This window comes from Pristiophorus japonicus, chromosome 4 (genome assembly GCF_044704955.1).
Source record: "Pristiophorus japonicus isolate sPriJap1 chromosome 4, sPriJap1.hap1, whole genome shotgun sequence".
NCBI classification, from domain to species: Eukaryota; Metazoa; Chordata; class Chondrichthyes; family Pristiophoridae; genus Pristiophorus; species Pristiophorus japonicus.
The window spans coordinates 45,842,202-45,859,864 of record NC_091980.1 but is presented as its reverse complement, the minus strand read 5'-3'; the positions used below and the strand labels follow the sequence as shown (position 1 = coordinate 45,859,864).

Here is a 17,663-nt window from a genome sequence, read left to right as displayed (position 1 = left end):
GGCCACCAGCGAGTCAACATACTGCACTTTCTCTACTGTTGGGTTTAAATCCAATTTATCCTCATGGTCTGAACCTCTCATCTGTCAAGAGTTCTATGTAAAATGAATTAGGGTAGTGCCACCCAATTGCTAGTGGCCAAGATTCACAATACAACTTATTTAGAATTTGGCAGTAGATTGACAGTGTTACTGAGAAAGACCAAAACTATCAAATGGAATTGTCACAGTAATGCTTTGGGGGTAAATCTTCTGAATCTTGAGTTAAGGTGCATTAGTGCTGAGTAAAAGGTGCTCAAAGCTGACACTGAGGCTGACACAGGTTTGCGACAAAGTGAGCAGAAGCAAGGACAAGCCACTTGCTGCTTCCCAACCAAGACAGCTGGGAAGCGGCTATCTGGCCATTAAAATTGGGTGGCAGGAAGGCTCCGCTAGGGACCCGGGGAACAGACCCTGACACAAAGTAAGTGTTCCTAGAGGGGACTCCTGAGCATTGGGGAGCGGGCCGAAGAGGCCCAAGATTTTATTGTGGGGTCTGGAGTACTCCTGCTCCTCTTGAGCCAAAAGGAAACTAACTTTAAAAAAAAACTTGTTGGGCCTCTTCTGACGTTGGCTGCTGTATGCGGCAGGTTTTGCGTGGCAGGCTTTCCCACACAGGCCTCAGGTTAAAATAACAGATTGGGTCCCGATGATATCATTGGAGCCCGATCTGCATAATTGAAGCGGGGTGAGTTTCCTTGCCGCCTGCAATTTAAAACAGTCGACAGATCGAGCAGGTCAGGAGTGGGTATGTTAAAAATTCACCCCTGAATGTAAAGAATTGAAAGAAAATATTCCATACCTCAGTGCTGACATGCCATATTCTATGATTACTCCTAAAAAATTCCAGCTAATTTGCATTAATGGTATTGGTAACTTGTAGCAGCAATAAAGAGTAAGCTTTGATGATGTTTGAACCTAGGAATTACACACTATATTAAGTGAAGAATTAGCATAATATGGAATTTGGTGTAGAACCTGCTTTCACCAGGTTTTCACCCCTTCCTTGACTCAACAACAACAATAATATTTATATGGCATCTTTAACGTAGTAAAACATCCCAAGGCACTTCACAGGAACATTATCAAACAAAATTTGACACCAAGCCACAAAAGGAGATATTAGGACAGATGACCAAAAGCTTGGTCAAAGAAGTAGGTTTTAAGCACCAACTTATAGGAGGAAACATAGATAGAGAGATTTAGGGAGGGATTTCCAGAATTTAGGCACTAGGCAGCTGAAGGCATGACCAGAAATGAAGGAGTGGTTAAGATCGGGAATGAGTGAGAGGCTAAAATTAGAGGAGCACGGAGATCTCGGAGGGTTGTAGGGCTGAAGGAGGTTACAGAGGTAGGCAGGGGCGAGGCTATGGAAGGATTTAAAAACAAAGATTAGAATTTTAAAATCGAGACATTGACAGACTGGGAGCCAACATAGGTCAGCGAGAACAGGAGTGAAGCGTGAATGGGAATTGGTGTGAGTTGGAATACAGTTCAATTGGAAATTATTTTTTCAATAACTTTTCAGTAAAATTATCAACAGGAAGATTTTCACATCCACGTTGGTCCCCAATCATAGAATGTACTACAATATATATTGTTCCCATCAAAGTGAGACATTATGCTAAATTTTGGTTGCTTGAATATAAAATTAAGTGATTATGCATCAAAGCTGTAGTATCCTTTCATGTTGGTCTTCAACCTACTTAAGAACCATCAAACACAATGTCCAATTTGATACAACAGAACAGAAAATTTGCAGGGCTATGGGGAAAGTGCAGGGGCATGGGGCTAATTGGATAGCTCTTTCAAAGAGCCAGCACTGGTACAATGGGCTGAATGACCTCCTTATGTGCAGTATCATTTTATGATTCTATGAAAAGATAATTTTTTAAAAAACACTGCAAAATTTATGCCTTCTCTCGTTCTGTCAATTTTTAAGACTATAAACACCATGGGAAATGGATTGTAGTTAGGGGTAACAAGTTAAGTATCTTAGATTTTTGCAAGTCCTGAAGATGAGTACTTCTCATATTATTGTAGCATGGCTGTCCAATTTATACATATGTGTTCAAGATTTTGAAGTGTAGATTAATCTCTGGGGAAGGGTAGGCATTGGAGGCACACAACAGTTGAAAATCTTCTGAATTAGTACATCGTGTTTTCAAATCTAAACCAGCAGTATTCGATTCTCTTGGACTGTGTTTCATCCGGCAGTCAATTCCCTGAAGGATACCCTTTCAAACAATACTTGTTCAGTACTGTGTTCATCTTTTACTGTATGTTTTTTCATTGTTAATCTATTCCGTACTGAGGACTAGGAAACTGCAGGCAAAATCAGAGATCCACGTACCCCTTCAGACCCTTAGGATATGTCTATAATTTTAATGACTCTTGCAACTGCTCAATTTCAGAAAACAAATTCAATCATGTGGTTGATCTACAGCTCCTGCTCCTCCGGGCCTCAAAAATAATTCAACATTAGCTTTAGTGGGCCTCTTCAGCTTCATCGGCCATGGAACTGAGTTCAACCTAAAATGGCAATCGAAGTCCCATTTACATCATAGGACCACAATTTCCATATTAAAAGGGGCCTATCGTCTGAAACAATTGGCCGCTTTGGAGGCCCTCTCAAACTAGAGCCAGCCGCATTGCCGATGTTCATCATCATAGGCAGTCACTTGAAATTGAGGAAGACTTGCTTCCACTCCAAAAGAATTAACAGTCTCTGTGACAGATGGGAAAGACTGTCGTTGGAGGAAAGGATGGGTGGGGAGTCTGGTTTTCCGCACGTTCCTTCCGCTGCCTGCGCTTGTTTTCTGTTTGTAGTCGGTGACGAGATTCGAGGTGCTCAGCGCCCTTCCGGATGCTCATCCTCCACTCAGGCGATCTTTGGCCAGGGACTCGCAGGTGTCGGTGGGGATGTTGCACTTTATCAAGGAGGCTTTGAGGGTGTCCTTGAAACGTTTCCTCTGCCCACCTGCGGCTCGCTTGCCGTGTAGGAGTTCCGAGTAGAGCGCTTGCTTTGGGAATCTTGTGTCCGGCAATGTGGCCTGCCCAACGGAGCTGGTCGAGTGTGGTCAGTGCTTCGTTGCTGGGGTGTTGGCCTGATCAAGAACACTGACATTGGTGCGTCTGTCCTCCCAGGGGATTTGCAGGATCTTGCGGAGGCACTGTTGGTTTGATTTCTCCAGCGATTTGAGGTGTCTACTGCATATGGTCCACGTCTCTGAGCCATACAGGAGGGCGGGTATCACTACAGCCCTGAAGACCATAAGCTTGGTGACAGATTTGAGGGCCTGATCTTCGAACACTCTCTTCCTCAGGCGGCCTCGTCGATGTCTGCCCTTGCTGATAATAGGCTCCCGAGGTATGGAAAATGGTCTATGTTGTCCAGTGCGGCGCCATGGATCTTGATGACTGGGGGGGCAGTGCTGTGTGGCGGGGTCAGATTGGTGGAGGACCTTTGCCTTACAGATGTTTAGTGTAAGGCCCATGCTTTCATACGCCTCGGTGACGATGTTGATGATGACTTGAAGTTCAGCCTCTGAATGTGCGCAGACGCAAGCGTCGTCCGCGTTCTGTAGTTTGACAACATAGGATAGGACGGCCTAGGATCTGGCCTGGAGGCGACGAAGGTTGAACAGGTTCCCACTGATTCTATAGTTTAGTTCCACTCACGCGGGGAGGTTGTTGTATGTGAGGTAGAGCATTGCAGCGAGGAAGATCGAGAAGAGGGTTGGCACGATGATGCAGCCCTGCTTGACCCTGGTTCGGACGTTGATTGGGTCTGTGGTGGATCCGTTGGTCAGGATCATGACTTGCATGCCATCATGGAGCAGGCGGAGGAAGGCGACAAACTTTTGGCGGCAGCTGAAACGGAAGAGGACACTCCATAGTCCCTCGCGGTTAACAGTGCCAAAGGCCTTTGTGAGGTCAAAGAAGGCCATGTGCAAAGGTTGTTGCTGTTCCTATATTTCTCTTGCATTTGTCGCGATGTAAAGATCATGTCCGTTGTGCCCCGTAGGGGATGGAAACCGCACTGTGACTCCGGGAGTAGCTCTTCAGCCAAAGGGAGAAGACAGTTGAGAAGGATTCTAGCGATGACTTTCCTAGTGGCTGACAACAGCAAGATTCCTCTGTAGTTGCCGCAGTCGGACTTGTCCCCTTTTTTAAAATGGGGACGAGATGTTACCGAGGCAGTAAGGCTGTCAACCCCATATTGAGGCTTTTACCTCCAGGAGACGACAGTCAAAAACAGCCCCTGTATGACTGTGTACTTCACTAGGCTGCAAAGAGATTTAGATAGGTTAAGCGAATGGGCTAAGGTTTGGCAGATGGAATACAATGTCAGAAAATGTGAGGTCATCCACCTTGGAAAAAAAACAGTAAAAGGGAATATTATTTGAATGGGGAGAAATTACAACATGCTTCTGTGCAGAGGGACCTGGGGGTCCTTGTGCATGAATCCCAAAAAGTTAGTTTGCAGGTGCAGCAGGTAATCAGGAAGGCGAATGGGATGTTGGCCTTCATTGCGAGAGGGATGAAGTACAAAAGCAGGGAGATCCTGCTGCAACTGTACAGGGTATTGGTGATGCCGCACCTGCAGTACTGTGTGCAATTTTGGTCACCTTACTTAAGGAAGGATATACTAGCCTTGGAGGGGGTACAGAGACGATTCACTAGGCTGATTCCGGAGATGAGGGGGTTACCTTATGATGATAGATTGAGTAGACTGGGTCTTTACTCGTTGGAGTTCAGAAGGATGAGGGGTGATCTTATTGAAACATTTAAAATAATGAAAGGGATGGACAAGATAGAGGCAGAGAGGCTGTTTCCACTGGTCGGGGAGACTAGAACTAGGGGGCACAGCCTCAAAATACGGGGGAGCCAATTTAAAACCGAGTTGAGAAGGAATTTCTTCTCCCAGAGGGTTGTGAATCTGTGGAATTCTCTGCCCAAGGAAGCAGTTGAGGCTAGCTCATTGAATGTATTCAAATCACAGGGAATTAACCAATAAGGGAATTAAGGGTTACGGGGAGCGGGCGGGTAAGTGGAGCTGAGTCCACGGCCAGATCAGCCATGATCTTGTTGAATAGCGGAGCAGGCTTGAGGGGCTAGATGGCCTACTCCTGTTCCTAATTCTTATGTTCTTATGTATGTTCTTATGTAGTTTAGACTGCTGCTGAACATACATTCAGCCTTCCATATATACTGACAGATGAATTCTAGTCCCTAAGGTCAAAGAATCTGTGACTCCAATATTTTTTTTAAAGTTGTCATCAGGAAGAATACCGAAATGATGAAATAATAGCTGTTTTTCTATCACTTGCTAGAGCTGCAGTGATTGTTTCTGCTTTTGGAAAGGGAGGAATTTCACTTCATATTCCACAATTTTCTTCCCCCAAGCTCTCTGACTCAGCCAGCAGGGGGAAAAGCTCAGCCCATGTATATATCAATGGACATTATTAATGATGCTCCTTGGTTCACTTACCCAATAATATGGTTGAGCGGTCCAGGAAAAGACTCTAATCCAAATCCCAGATTTCCCCAAGACTCTATTGGGATTAGTATTCCAATTGATGTTCCAATCTTCTAATGCTGCAACTCACTTGGCTACTTGAAGCAATGTTTTAAGAACAGTTCAGACCCAAGATGCATAGCTACATTGTAGTGGGATTCACTGAACTAATAGAGAAAATATGAGAATATCTGCCTGAGTCCCACAGCTAGTCTGAATGAAAATAAAATTACAATGAAATTTATTGATGAGTTTTATAAACACAACACTTATGCTTAATCCAGAGATTGAGAAATATTTCTGAGCACATTTAAACAACATTCTTACTTCAGGTAATTTGAAGTGATCAGAAAATGTTGAATTAAACTTTTCAGTTACCTTTGTTATATACCCTACTGAAGCATTTTAAAGTGTGCCGATTGTAATTCTTTCCCAACCCACCATCAATTTCTTGGTGTTGCGAAAATATTATCAACTACCCCAAATTATGAAATATTAAAAAGCTTGTTATTAAAAAGCTTGCACTGTGATGAAATGTAATATTCGGCTTGTATTCAATTGATTATTCTGACTTTATTTTTGAACTATGCATACAATATTTCCATCAGACACATAATTAAAAATAACAGGCAGAAGAGAGGAAATCTGTCCCGTATGTCATTAAAATGGACACATTTTTACAAGCCATAATGCTAAGGCCACTTACGTCATTTACTGCTTAAGGAATTAGTCTAAAAAAATCAGCCACCTTTGTCATATTCACGATGCAGCTCTAGCTGGTTAATGAACAGGTGAATGGATTTCTACAGACACCACAGTTTCTTAGACAAAATGCATTGTGCTGGGCAGTGTGCGACATTTCACCTTGAACTCTATTATCCTGCTGTGTTCTCAGTTGTTGACTATAGTTTGGTTTTCTTTATGGAAAAGTAAACAATAAATTCCCAACAGTGATGTGCAATTATGTTTACTACACAAAGCACTGTTGTGTATTTGCACTGCTTTGACCCACTGTCAGCAAGATGCTACTCATTGTTTGAAGCACTGCATTTTGCAGTTTATTTTGATTTTTGGTCTATTTTGAGCAGTATTTCAGCAATGGGATGATTCATGTAGTTTTTGAACCTTGTATCTTGGAGAAGCAGTTCACCTAATGGTGTTGTAGCCCTCATAATTTAGGAATTCATAATTCAAAAGTGAGAGTGCCAGCATTCACCATTGTGATATTTTAAAATATATTCAGCTTCTTTTGCTTCAGTCCTGAAAATACTTATAGACCGACCTAAATGGTGACAAAATACACAGAAATAGTCTGAATTAGGAAAGTAAAAATAAAAGTTATCTTAAAAATTTTATGGGGGAGATTTTGAGGCCTCCTGCCAAGTGGAAATGGGAAGGTAGCATGTCGAAAGTCCCGGGGAAGAATTTATCTTCCCGTTCCTGCCTATGCTGTGGCTATGCTGTGGCCATCGCCATTTTGCTGGTGTCCTCAGCATAGGCAGCCTTTAAGTATTTAATGAGGTGTTCTATGATGTCTATAATGCCGATGCTGTTTTAGATGGAGTCTACATCACGCACGCTACGCCCAGTATCAGCTAATGTCCAGCTGAAAAGGAGCTCATAGGTAAGTACTTATTTATTCTTGTGGGGCCAGACGCAGCAGGAGTGCTCCTCTGGGCTCCACAAAAATAACATAGGTCGCTACCACACTGCGCCCCTTCCCACCGAACAAACCTTTTTCTGGATTCGGAGGCTGGCTGGACCGTCCAGTATTGCTGTGGTGCAAAACCGTCAGGCTGCTCCAATTCACTTGTTTTCCACCCGCAGTCTGCCGATCCTATGTTAATGAGCGCGGCCTTCAAATGTACCGGACCTACTCTCTAAATTATTGAATGAGTGGCAACCTGAAATCCGCACGGAAGATATCAATCGCAATATTCCACCCAGTAAAACTTTAGCATCTTTGTTATATCTCTGCTCAAACATGGTATCATTTTTACTTTGAAATTTACCCGACAGCCAAAAAACTGTTATCCCAGTGCAAATGCATTACAAGTATGAGGCTACTTTGTAGTGAGAAATAGCAAAGAACAGAAAACATTGGTGGGAGAAGTTTATTGGCTCCCTAATAGTAGTTATAGTGTTGGACAGAGTATAAGTCAGCAAATGAGACGCTCATGCAACAAGGGTATCGCAATAATCGTGAGGGACTTTAATCTTCATATAGACTAGGAAAATCAAATTGAGAAAAGTAGTGTGGAGGATGAGTTCGTGAAATGTATTCAACACAGTTTTCTAGAACAATATTTCGAGGAAACAACTAGGGAACATGCTATTTTAGATGTAGTACTGTGTTTTGAGACTGGGTTAATTAGTATTCTTGCAGTAAAGGATCCTTTGGGGAAGACTGATAATATGATCGAATATCATATTGAGTTTGAAAGTAATGTGGTTAAATCCAAAAATTTAAATTTAAACAAAGCCAATTACGTAGGTATGAGGGATGAGTTGGCTAAGGTAAACATAGAAACATAGAAAATAGGTGTAGGAGTAGGCCATTCAGCCCTTCGAGCCTGCACCACCATTCAAGAAAATCATGGCTGATCATTCACCTCAGTACCCCTTTCCTGCTTTCTCTCCATACCTCTTGATACCTTGAGCCATAAGGGCCATATCGAACTCCCTCTTGAATATATCCAATGAACTGGCATCAACAACTCTCTGCGGCAGGGAATTCCACAGGTTAACAACTCTCTGAGTGAAGAAGTTTCTCCTCATCTCAGTCCTAAATGGCTTACCCTTATCCTTAGACTATGTCCCCTGGTTCTGTACTTCCCCAAAATCGGGAACATTCTTCCTGCATCTAACTTGTCCCAGTCCCGTCAGAATTTGATATGTTTCTATGAGATCCCCTCTCATCCTTCTAAACTCCAGTGAATACAGGCCCAGTCAATCCAGTCTCTCCTCATATGTCAGTCCTGCCATCCCAGGAATCAGTCTGGTGAACCTTCGCTGCACTCCTTCAATAGCAAGAACGTCCTTCCTCAGATTGGATGACCAAAACTGAACACAATATTCCAGGTGAGGCCTCACCAAGGCCCTGTACAATTACAGTAAGACCTCCCTGCACCTATACTCAAATCCCCTAGCTATGAAGGCCAACATACATAAGAACATAAGAACATAAGAATTCGGAACAGGAGTAGGCCATCTAGCCCCTTGAGCCTGCTCCGCCATTCAACAAGATCATGGCTGATCTGGCCGTAGACTCAGCTCCACTTACCCGCCCGCTCCCCATAACCCTTAATTTTGTTACACTACACTCTGTCCCCTCTTCCAGGTCATCTATATATATTGTAAATAGTTGTGGTCCCAGCACCGATCCCTGTGGCACACCACTAACCACCGATTTCCAACCTTAAAAGGACCCATTTATCCCGACTCTCTGCTTTCTGTTAGCCAGCCAATTCTCTATCCATGCTAATACATTTCCTCTGACTCCGCGTACCTTTCTCTTCTGCAGTAACCTTTTGTGTGGCACCTTATCGAATGCCTTTTTGAAATCTAAATACACCACATCCATCGGTACACCTCTATCCACCATGCTCGTTATATCCGCAAAGAATTCCAGTAAATTAGTTAAACATGATTTCCCCTTCATGAATCCATGTTGCGTCTGCTTGATTGCACTATTCCTATCTAGATGTCCCGCTATTTCTTCCTTAATGATAGCTTCAAGCATTTTCCCCACTACAGATGTTAAACTAACCGGCCTATAGTTACCTGCCTTTTGTCTGCCCCCTTTTAAAATTTTTAAAACAATTTGCCTTATTCACCGCATGCTGTACCTGCATGCCAACTTTCAATGGCTGATGTACCATGACACCTAGGTCTTGTTGCACCTCTCCTTTTCCTAATCTGCCGCCATTCAGATAATATTCTGCCTTCATGTTTTTGCCCCCAAAGTGGATAACCTCACATTTATCCACATTATACTGCATCTGCCATGCATTTGCCCACTCACCTAACCTGTCCAAGTCACCCCTGCAGCCTCTTAGCGTCCTCCTCACAGCTCAAACCGCCACCCAATTTAGTGTCATCTGCAAACTTGGAGATATTACACACAATTCCTTCATCTAAATCATGAATGTATATTGTAAATAGCTGGGGTCCCAGCACTGAGCCCTGCGGCTTCCCACTAGTCACTGCCTGCCATTCTGAAAAGGACCCGTTTATCCCGACTCTCTGCTTCCTGTCTGCCAACCAGTTCTCTATCCACGTCAATACATTACCTCCAATACCATGTGCTTTAATTTTGCACATCAATTTCTTGTGTGGGACCTTGTCAAAAGCCTTTTGTATGTCCAAATACACCACATCCACTGGTCCTCCCTTGTCTACTCTACTAGTTACATCCTCAAAAAATTCCAGAAGATTTGTCAAGCATGATTTCCCTTTCATAAATCCATGCTGACTTGGACCAATCCTATCACTGCTCTCCAAATGCGCTGCTATTTCATCCTTAATGATTGATTCCAACATTTTCTCCACCACCGATGTCAGGCTAACCAGTCTATAATTACCCGTTTTCTTTCTCCCTCCTTTTTTAAAAAGTGGTGTTACATTTGCAACCATCCAGTCCATAGGAACTGACCCAGAGTAGATAGACTGTTGGAAAATTATCACCAATGCATCCACTATTTCTAGGGCCACTTCCTTAAGTACTCTGGGATGCAGACTATCAGGCCCCGGGGATTTATCGGTCTTCAATCCCGTCAATTTCCCTAACACAATTTCCCGCCTAATAAGGATCCCCTTCCGTTCCTCCTTCTCACTAGACCCTCGGTCCCCGAGTATTTTCGGAAGGTTATTTGTGTCTTCCTTCGTGAAGACAGAACCAAAGTATTTGTTCAACTAGCCTGCCATTTCTTTGTTCCCCATTATAAATTCACCTGAATCTGACTGCAAGGACCTACGTTTGTTTTCATTAATTTTTTTCTCTTCACATATCTATAGAAGCTTTTGCAGTTAGTTTTTATGTTCCCGGCAAGCTTTCTCTCATACTCTATTTTCCCCCTTCTAATTAAACCCTTTGTCCTCCTCTGCTGAATTATAAATTTCTCCCAGTCCTCAGGTTTGCTTCTTTTTCTGGCCAATTTATATGCCTCTTCCTTGGATTTAACACTATCCTTAATTTCCCTTGTTAGCGACGGTTGAGCCACCTTCCCCGTTTTATGTTGACTCAGACAGGGATGTACAATTGTTGACGTTCATCCATGTGATCTTTAAATATTTGCCATTGCCTATCTATCATCAACCCTTTAAGTATCATTTGCCAGTCTATTCTCGCCAATTTTCGTTTCATACCATCGAAGTTACCTTTCCTTAAGTTCAGGACCCTAGTCTCTGAATTAACTGTGTCACTCTCCATCTTAATAAAGAATTCTACCATATTATAGTCACTGTTCCCTAAGGGGCCTCGCACAACAAGATTGCTAATTAGTCCTTTCTCATTACACATCATCCAGTCTTGGATGGCCAGCCCTCTAGTTGGTTCCTTGACTTATTGGTCTAGAAAACCATCCCTAATACACACCAGGAAGTCGTCCTCCACTGTATTGCTACCAGTTTGGTTAGCCCAATCTATATGAAGATTAAAGTCGCCCATGATAACTGCTGTACCTTTATTGCACGCATCGCTAATTTCTTGTTTGATGCCGTCCCCAACCTCACTACTACTGTTTGGTGGTCTGTACACAACTCCCACTCGCGTTTTCTGCCTTTTAGTATTCCTCAGCTCCACCCATACAGATGCCACATCATCCAAGCTAATGACCTTCCTTCCTATTGCGTTAATTTCCTCTTTAACCAGCAATGCTACCCCAGCTCCTTTTCCTTTCTGTCTATCCTTCCTGAATGTTAAATACCCCTGGATGTTGAGTTCCCAGCCTTGGTCACTCTGGAGCCATGTCTCCGTGATTCCAATTGTATCACATTCATTAATTGCTGCCTGTGCAGTTAATTCGTCCACCTTATTACAAATACTCCTCGTACTGAGGCACAGAGCCTTCAGGCTTGTCTTTTTAACACACTTTGCCCCTTTTTGATTTTTGCCTTGGGTTTCTCTGCCCTCTTTTACTTTGCTTCTTTCTATCTTTTGCTTCTGCCCCCATTCTACTTCCCTCTGCCTCCCTGCATAGGTTCCCATCCCCCTGCCATATTCGTTTAACAACAGCACTAGCAAACTCTCTCCCTAGGATATTGATTCCGGTCCTTCCCAGGTGCAGACTGTACGGTTTGTACTGGTCCCACCTCCCCCAGACCCGGTTTCAATCTCCCAGGAATTTGAATCCCTCCCTTCTGCACCACTCCTCAAGCCATGTATTCATCTGAGCTATCCTGCAATTCCTACTCTGACTAGCACGTGGCACTGGTAGCAATCCTGAGATTACTACCTTTGAGGTCCTACTTTTTAATATAACTCGTAGCTCCCTAAATTCAGCTTGTAGGATCTCATCCTGGTTTTTTTTTACCTATATCGTTGGTACCTATATGCACTAGGACAACTGGCTGTTTACCCTCCCCCTCCAAAATATCCTGCAACCGCTGCGAGACATCCTTGACCCTTGCAACATGGAGGCAACCATACCATTCTGGAGTCTCGATTGCGGCCGCAGAAACGTCTATCTATTCCCCTTACAATAGAATCCCCTACCTTTATAGCTCTCCCACTCTTTTTCCTGCCCTCCTGTACAGCAGATAGATTTGGAAATTAGATTAAAAGATATGACGGTAGATAAGAATGGCAAACATTTAAAGAAATAATTCATAATTCTCAACCAATATAAATTCCCTTGAGTAATAAAAACCCATGTGAAAAGTGGTTCAAAAGTGCCTAACAAGAGAAGTTAAAGATAGTATTAGATTAAAGAAAGAGGCTAACAATGTTGCCACAAAGAGCAGAAAGCCTGAGGATTGGGAGCGTTTTGAAAATCAGCCAAGAAACTAATCGAGGGAGAAAATAGAATGAGAGATTGTCAGAGCTTCCACAAATATGTAAAAAGGAAAAGATTAACAAATGTAAATGTGGTTCCCTTAGAGGCTGAGACAGGAGAAATTATATTGCAGAATAAGGAAATGGCAGAGACGTTAAACAAATATTTTGTATCTGTCTTCACAATGGAATTCACAAAACAACATATCGGAAATAGTGGGGAACCAAGGGTCTTCCAGAATTCCCTTGATTCTAGAACAGTCCCTGTGGATTGGATGGTAGAAAATGTAACCCCGTTATTCTTGAAAGGCGGGAGAGAAAAAACAGGGAACTATAGGCCAGTTTGCTCGATATAGGTATTAGGGAAAATGCTAGAATCTATTATTAGGTACGTGGTAACAGGGCACTTAGAAAATCATAATATGATTGATTCGGCAGAATCCGCACGGTTTCATGAAAGGTAAATCGTATTTGACAAATCTGTTTGAGTTTTTTGAGGGTGTAACTAGCAGGTGCAATAAGGGGAACCAGTGAATGTATTACATTTGGATTTTCAAAAGACATTTGATAAGGTGTCGCACAAGAGATTGTTACACAGGATTAGGGCTCATGGGATTGGGGGTAATAGATTAGCTTGGATTGAGGATAGGTTAACGGACAGAAAACAGAAAGTAGGAATAAACAGTTCCTTTTCGGGTTGGCGAGTTCTAACTAGTGGGGTGCTGCAAGGATCAGTGCTTGGGCCTCAGCTATTTAAAATCCAAATCAATTACTTACATTAGGGTACCAACAGTAATATATCCAAGTTTGCTGATGATACAAAGCTCGGTGGGAAAAGACTGCAAAGTGATATAGACAGGTCAAGTGAGTGGGCAAGAAGGTGGCAGATGGAGTATAATGTGGTTAAATTGTCCTCTTTGGTAGGAAGAATGATAAAGCAGAATATAAATTTGAAGAAGTGAGAAACTAGTAAATGTTGGTATGCAGAGGGATTTGGGTGTCCTTGTACATGAATCACAGAAAGTTAACGTGCAGGTACAGCAAGCAGCTAGAAAAGCAGATGGTATGTTAGCCTTTATTGCAAAGGGTTAAAGTACAAGAGTAAGGAAGTCATGTTGCAAATACATAGGGCTCTGATGAGGCTATATCTGAAGTACTGTGCACAGTTTAAGTCGCCTTACCTAAGGAAGCATATACTTGCCTTAGAGGGGATGTAACAAAGGTTCACTAGATTGATTCCTGGGATGAGAGGGTTGTCTTATAAGGAGAAATTGAGTCAATTGGCCTATATTTTCTAGAGTTTGAAGAATAAGCAGTTCTACTTGAAATGTATAAAATTCTTAGAAGGCTTGACAGCCTAGATGCTGAGAGGCTGTTTCCCCTAGCTGGAGAGTCGAGAACCAAGGGTCATAGTCTCAAGATAAGGGCCCCAAGTTTCGGCCCATGCCGAAAACGGCGCACCTACGAGCTGGACGCCTGTTCTTCGCGCCTAAACGTGCGCTAGAAAAAAACTTCGATATTCTCCGGCTCCTCGGAGCTCGATCTCAGCTTGGCGCGGCGCGCTCTTCACAGCGGGAGGAGGAGCCAAACACTCGCGCCGATTCTGTAAGTAGTGGGGGTGGGTCCAATTTAAATGAGCCAACGTGGTGCTGGCAACCCTGCGCGTGCGCGTTGGAGCGTGCGCGCACGCGCAGTATCAAACAAACATTGGCACTCGGCCATTTTTAAAAGGACTCGGCTGTCGTCGAGCCACTGACGCCGCCCCTTAAGTGTGGCCGAATGGCCTCAACCCCCTTGAAAAGCTGTGTGCGTCCGGTGTTGATCCTTCGGCTGCCGGCCAGCCACTGACGGCGCTCCTTTCCCATGGCCGAATGGCCTCAACCCCCTTGAAAAGCTGTGTGCGTCCGGTGTTGATCCTTCGGCTGCCGGCCAGCCACTGACGGCGCTCCTTTCCCATGGCCGAATGGCCTCAACCCCCTTGAAAAGCTGTGTGCGTCCGGTGTTGATCCTTCGGCTGCTGGCCAGCCACTGACTCCGCTCCTATCCCATGGCCGAATGGCCTCAGCCCCCTTGAAAAGCTGCGTGCGTCCGGTGTTGATCCTTCGGCTGCCGGCCAGCCACTGACGCTGCTCTTATCCCATGGTCGAATGGGCTCAACCCCCTTGAAAAGCTGCGTGCCTCCATTGTTGATCCTTCTGCTGCCGGCCAGCCACTAACAGAATGAAGGCCTGCCTGCAGCACAGCAGCTCAGCTCGAAGGCTGCATGCTGCCGCTGTTGGGGCTGCTGTCGAGACACTGACGCCACACCCCTGCCTGTCTCCAACATGAAAGGCCTGCCTGAAACACAGCAGCTCGAAGGCTGCTGATGTTTCACACAAGTAGAAACATGGTTTATTTAATCTTTTCTTTGCTTATAAATTTTTATTCAGGTTGGATTTATTTGTATAATATTTGTATAAGTACAACTAAGGATTGATTGTAGAATTTAATGACTTCCCTTCCCCCCCCCCTCCCCCCCCACACCTCGTTCCCTACGCCTAATATGTAACCTACGCCTGATTTTCTAAAGTGTAGACAAGTTTTTTTCGAGCGTACAAAAATCTTCACTTACTCCATTCTAAGTTAGTTTGGAGTAAGTTTTCACTGCCGAAACTTTGAAAACAGGCGTAAGTGGCCGGACACGCCCCCTTTTGAAAAAAAATTCTGTTCCAAAGTGAAACTGTTCTAACTGACTAGAACTGGAGCAAACTAAATGCCGAGAATTTGAATTTCTAAGATACTCCGTTCTACACTAGTTGCTCAAAAAAATCAGGAGCAACTGAGGCCAAAACTTGGGCCCAAGGAGTCGGCCATTTAGGACTGAGATAAGGAGAAGTTTCTTCATTCAAAGGGTTGTGAATCTTTGGAATTCTCTACACCAGAGGGCTGTGGATGCTCAGTCGTTGAGCATATTCAAGATTGAGATTGATAGATTTTTGGACACTAAGAGAATCAAGGGATATGGGGATAAGGAGGGAAAGTGGAGTTACATAGGATATACGGCACAGAAACAGACCACTCGTCCAACCAGTCCATACCGCCGTTTATGGTCCACTCGAGCCTCCGCCCGCCTTCTCTCATCTAAATCTATCGGCATAACCCGCTATTCCCTTTTCCCTCATATGCCTGTCTAGCTTCCCCTTAAATGCATCTATACTATTCGATTCAACCACTCCCTGTGGTAGCGAATTTCACATTCTCACCACGCTAAAGAAGTTTCTTCTGAATTCCCTATTGGATTTCTTGGTGATGATCTATCTTCTATTGATGGCCTCTAGCTATGCTCTTCCCCATAAGTGCAAACATTCTCTCTGTATCCACTCTATCAACACCTTTCATAATTTTAAAGAGCGGGCAGGATGGGGTCACATTTTTTCGGCGCCGTTTCCAGCGCATAAAGTCGGCACATTTAGGGTAAGTGCGCCGAAAAAAGGGGTTGGGGAAAATTGGGCCCTCTAAGTGTGGTCTAACCAAGGTTCGATACAGGTTTAGCATAACTTCTGTACTTTTCAATTCTATATCTCTCGAAATAAACCCTCGTGCTTGGTTGGCTTTTCTATGGCCTTGCCAACTTGGGGGGGTGATAAGTAGGCCATAAACGTGGGTTGGGTGGGAAGGTCAAACACTGGGGCAGTGGGGGATGGGGGAAGAACTTGTTTGGGGGGTTGAGAGAAGGTCTTAACCCGTGTAAGTGAGCCCTGTCTGTTCTAAGTGAGCTCTGTTCTGTCTGGAGTTCGCAGTCAAAATGGCTCAAATTAGATTTTGCAAAGTCACTGATTATGGAGGCAAGGCAGTTCTAATTACACATTCCAGAGAAACTGCTGGGTGTGACTTATCCTCCAAGGGGACCAATCAACAATCAGGTCTTGTGATCAAGGGGACCTAATCAGAGCTTTAGGTGTTATAAATAAACACATCCATATATGATGAACTAGATTCCTTAACATTCACTCTAATCTCAAACTTAACAATTTCAAATAATTTAATGCAAGGCAAAGCCCTTTTGCAAACTTTCAGTGGCATGAGCCAAACTAAATTATTCACTGACTGATGTGGTATGACAATTGCATCCTTCAGTATTCCTCAGATTTCAAGATGTCATGCTTCGGTTTCCCTATTAATGAAAGAAACTACTTCAGCTAGCTATTATGAGAAGCTCTTAGCTTTCTCCGTTGTATTTATTCCTTATATGTTTTCCATTCTGTCCATTATTCTATATAAAAAGCTACAAGTAAATTAGCCCATGGGAACAAGAATTATTTTTGGATCATAATGAGTTTTTTTTTGCTTTGGTCTATTGCTTAGATCTGTTGGTTTAACAAACAGTAACTGAGCTACTAAATTTTACTTTTAAAACAAACATAAATTAAAACTTCATGCTCAAATGTTTTGCAAATAAATTTGGGTTGTCAGGTTGAGGCTCAGAGGAATGATGTGCATGAGTGGAATACTTACAGCTCTCTATTTCAAGTGTACAGTTCTGCTCGTCAAGTGGATATCTTCGTAGGTCCATCATGCAAGCAGCTGTTGTGGTAATTCTGCAAAGGCAATGATTAGGATTCAATAGGCAGTTGTGGCATAATGTTTAATTGGAAATTCTTAAACATTGAAATATTTCAAGATTTTGGGTAGGCTACAAATAATCTCAGCTTTCAGAACATAAGCCTTTGGGGTCGAAATTCAGATGCACCAGAAAGCTGGGACACCTATGAATTTTGTAGTGGCATTTACCGCTGGAACTCCTCATATGGTAAGTAGATCCATTTTCAGGACCAAAGTCCTACAGGAAATGGATCATAATGGAGCGGCCGTTAGATTCAAAGCCAGGCTGACTGTCTGAAAATGGGTGGCTCGGTACCTCCGCCGCTGTCAATCAACAGTGGAGTTGTGGTGACATCACAGCATGTGTGCATCAGCACGTTCTCTCCCCTCCGTTAAAGGGGAGAGGAACTATCATTTTTTTTAAACTGGCCACTGGTCCACATGGGAGGGTTTTGGCTAGGCCAGCGGGGGTGCCAGGTTGCCCATTAGCAGCCGGGCCAAACCCGGGGGCAGTATTTTGCCAGCCGATCG

General features: G+C 43.6%; 1 protein-coding gene across 3 annotated transcripts in view; it reads right to left on the bottom strand.

Annotated features, from left to right (window-relative positions):
• LOC139262887 (gamma-aminobutyric acid receptor subunit beta-2) overlaps positions 1-17,663 on the bottom strand; it is a 454,786-nt gene that overhangs the window by 62,231 nt on the left and 374,892 nt on the right. For all 3 annotated transcript variants that reach the window (XM_070878139.1, XM_070878141.1, XM_070878142.1), the window contains one exon: positions 17,046-17,128. In XM_070878139.1, coding sequence (XP_070734240.1) covers positions 17,046-17,128 — 83 coding nt within the window. The remainder of the gene's footprint in view (positions 1-17,045; positions 17,129-17,663) is intronic.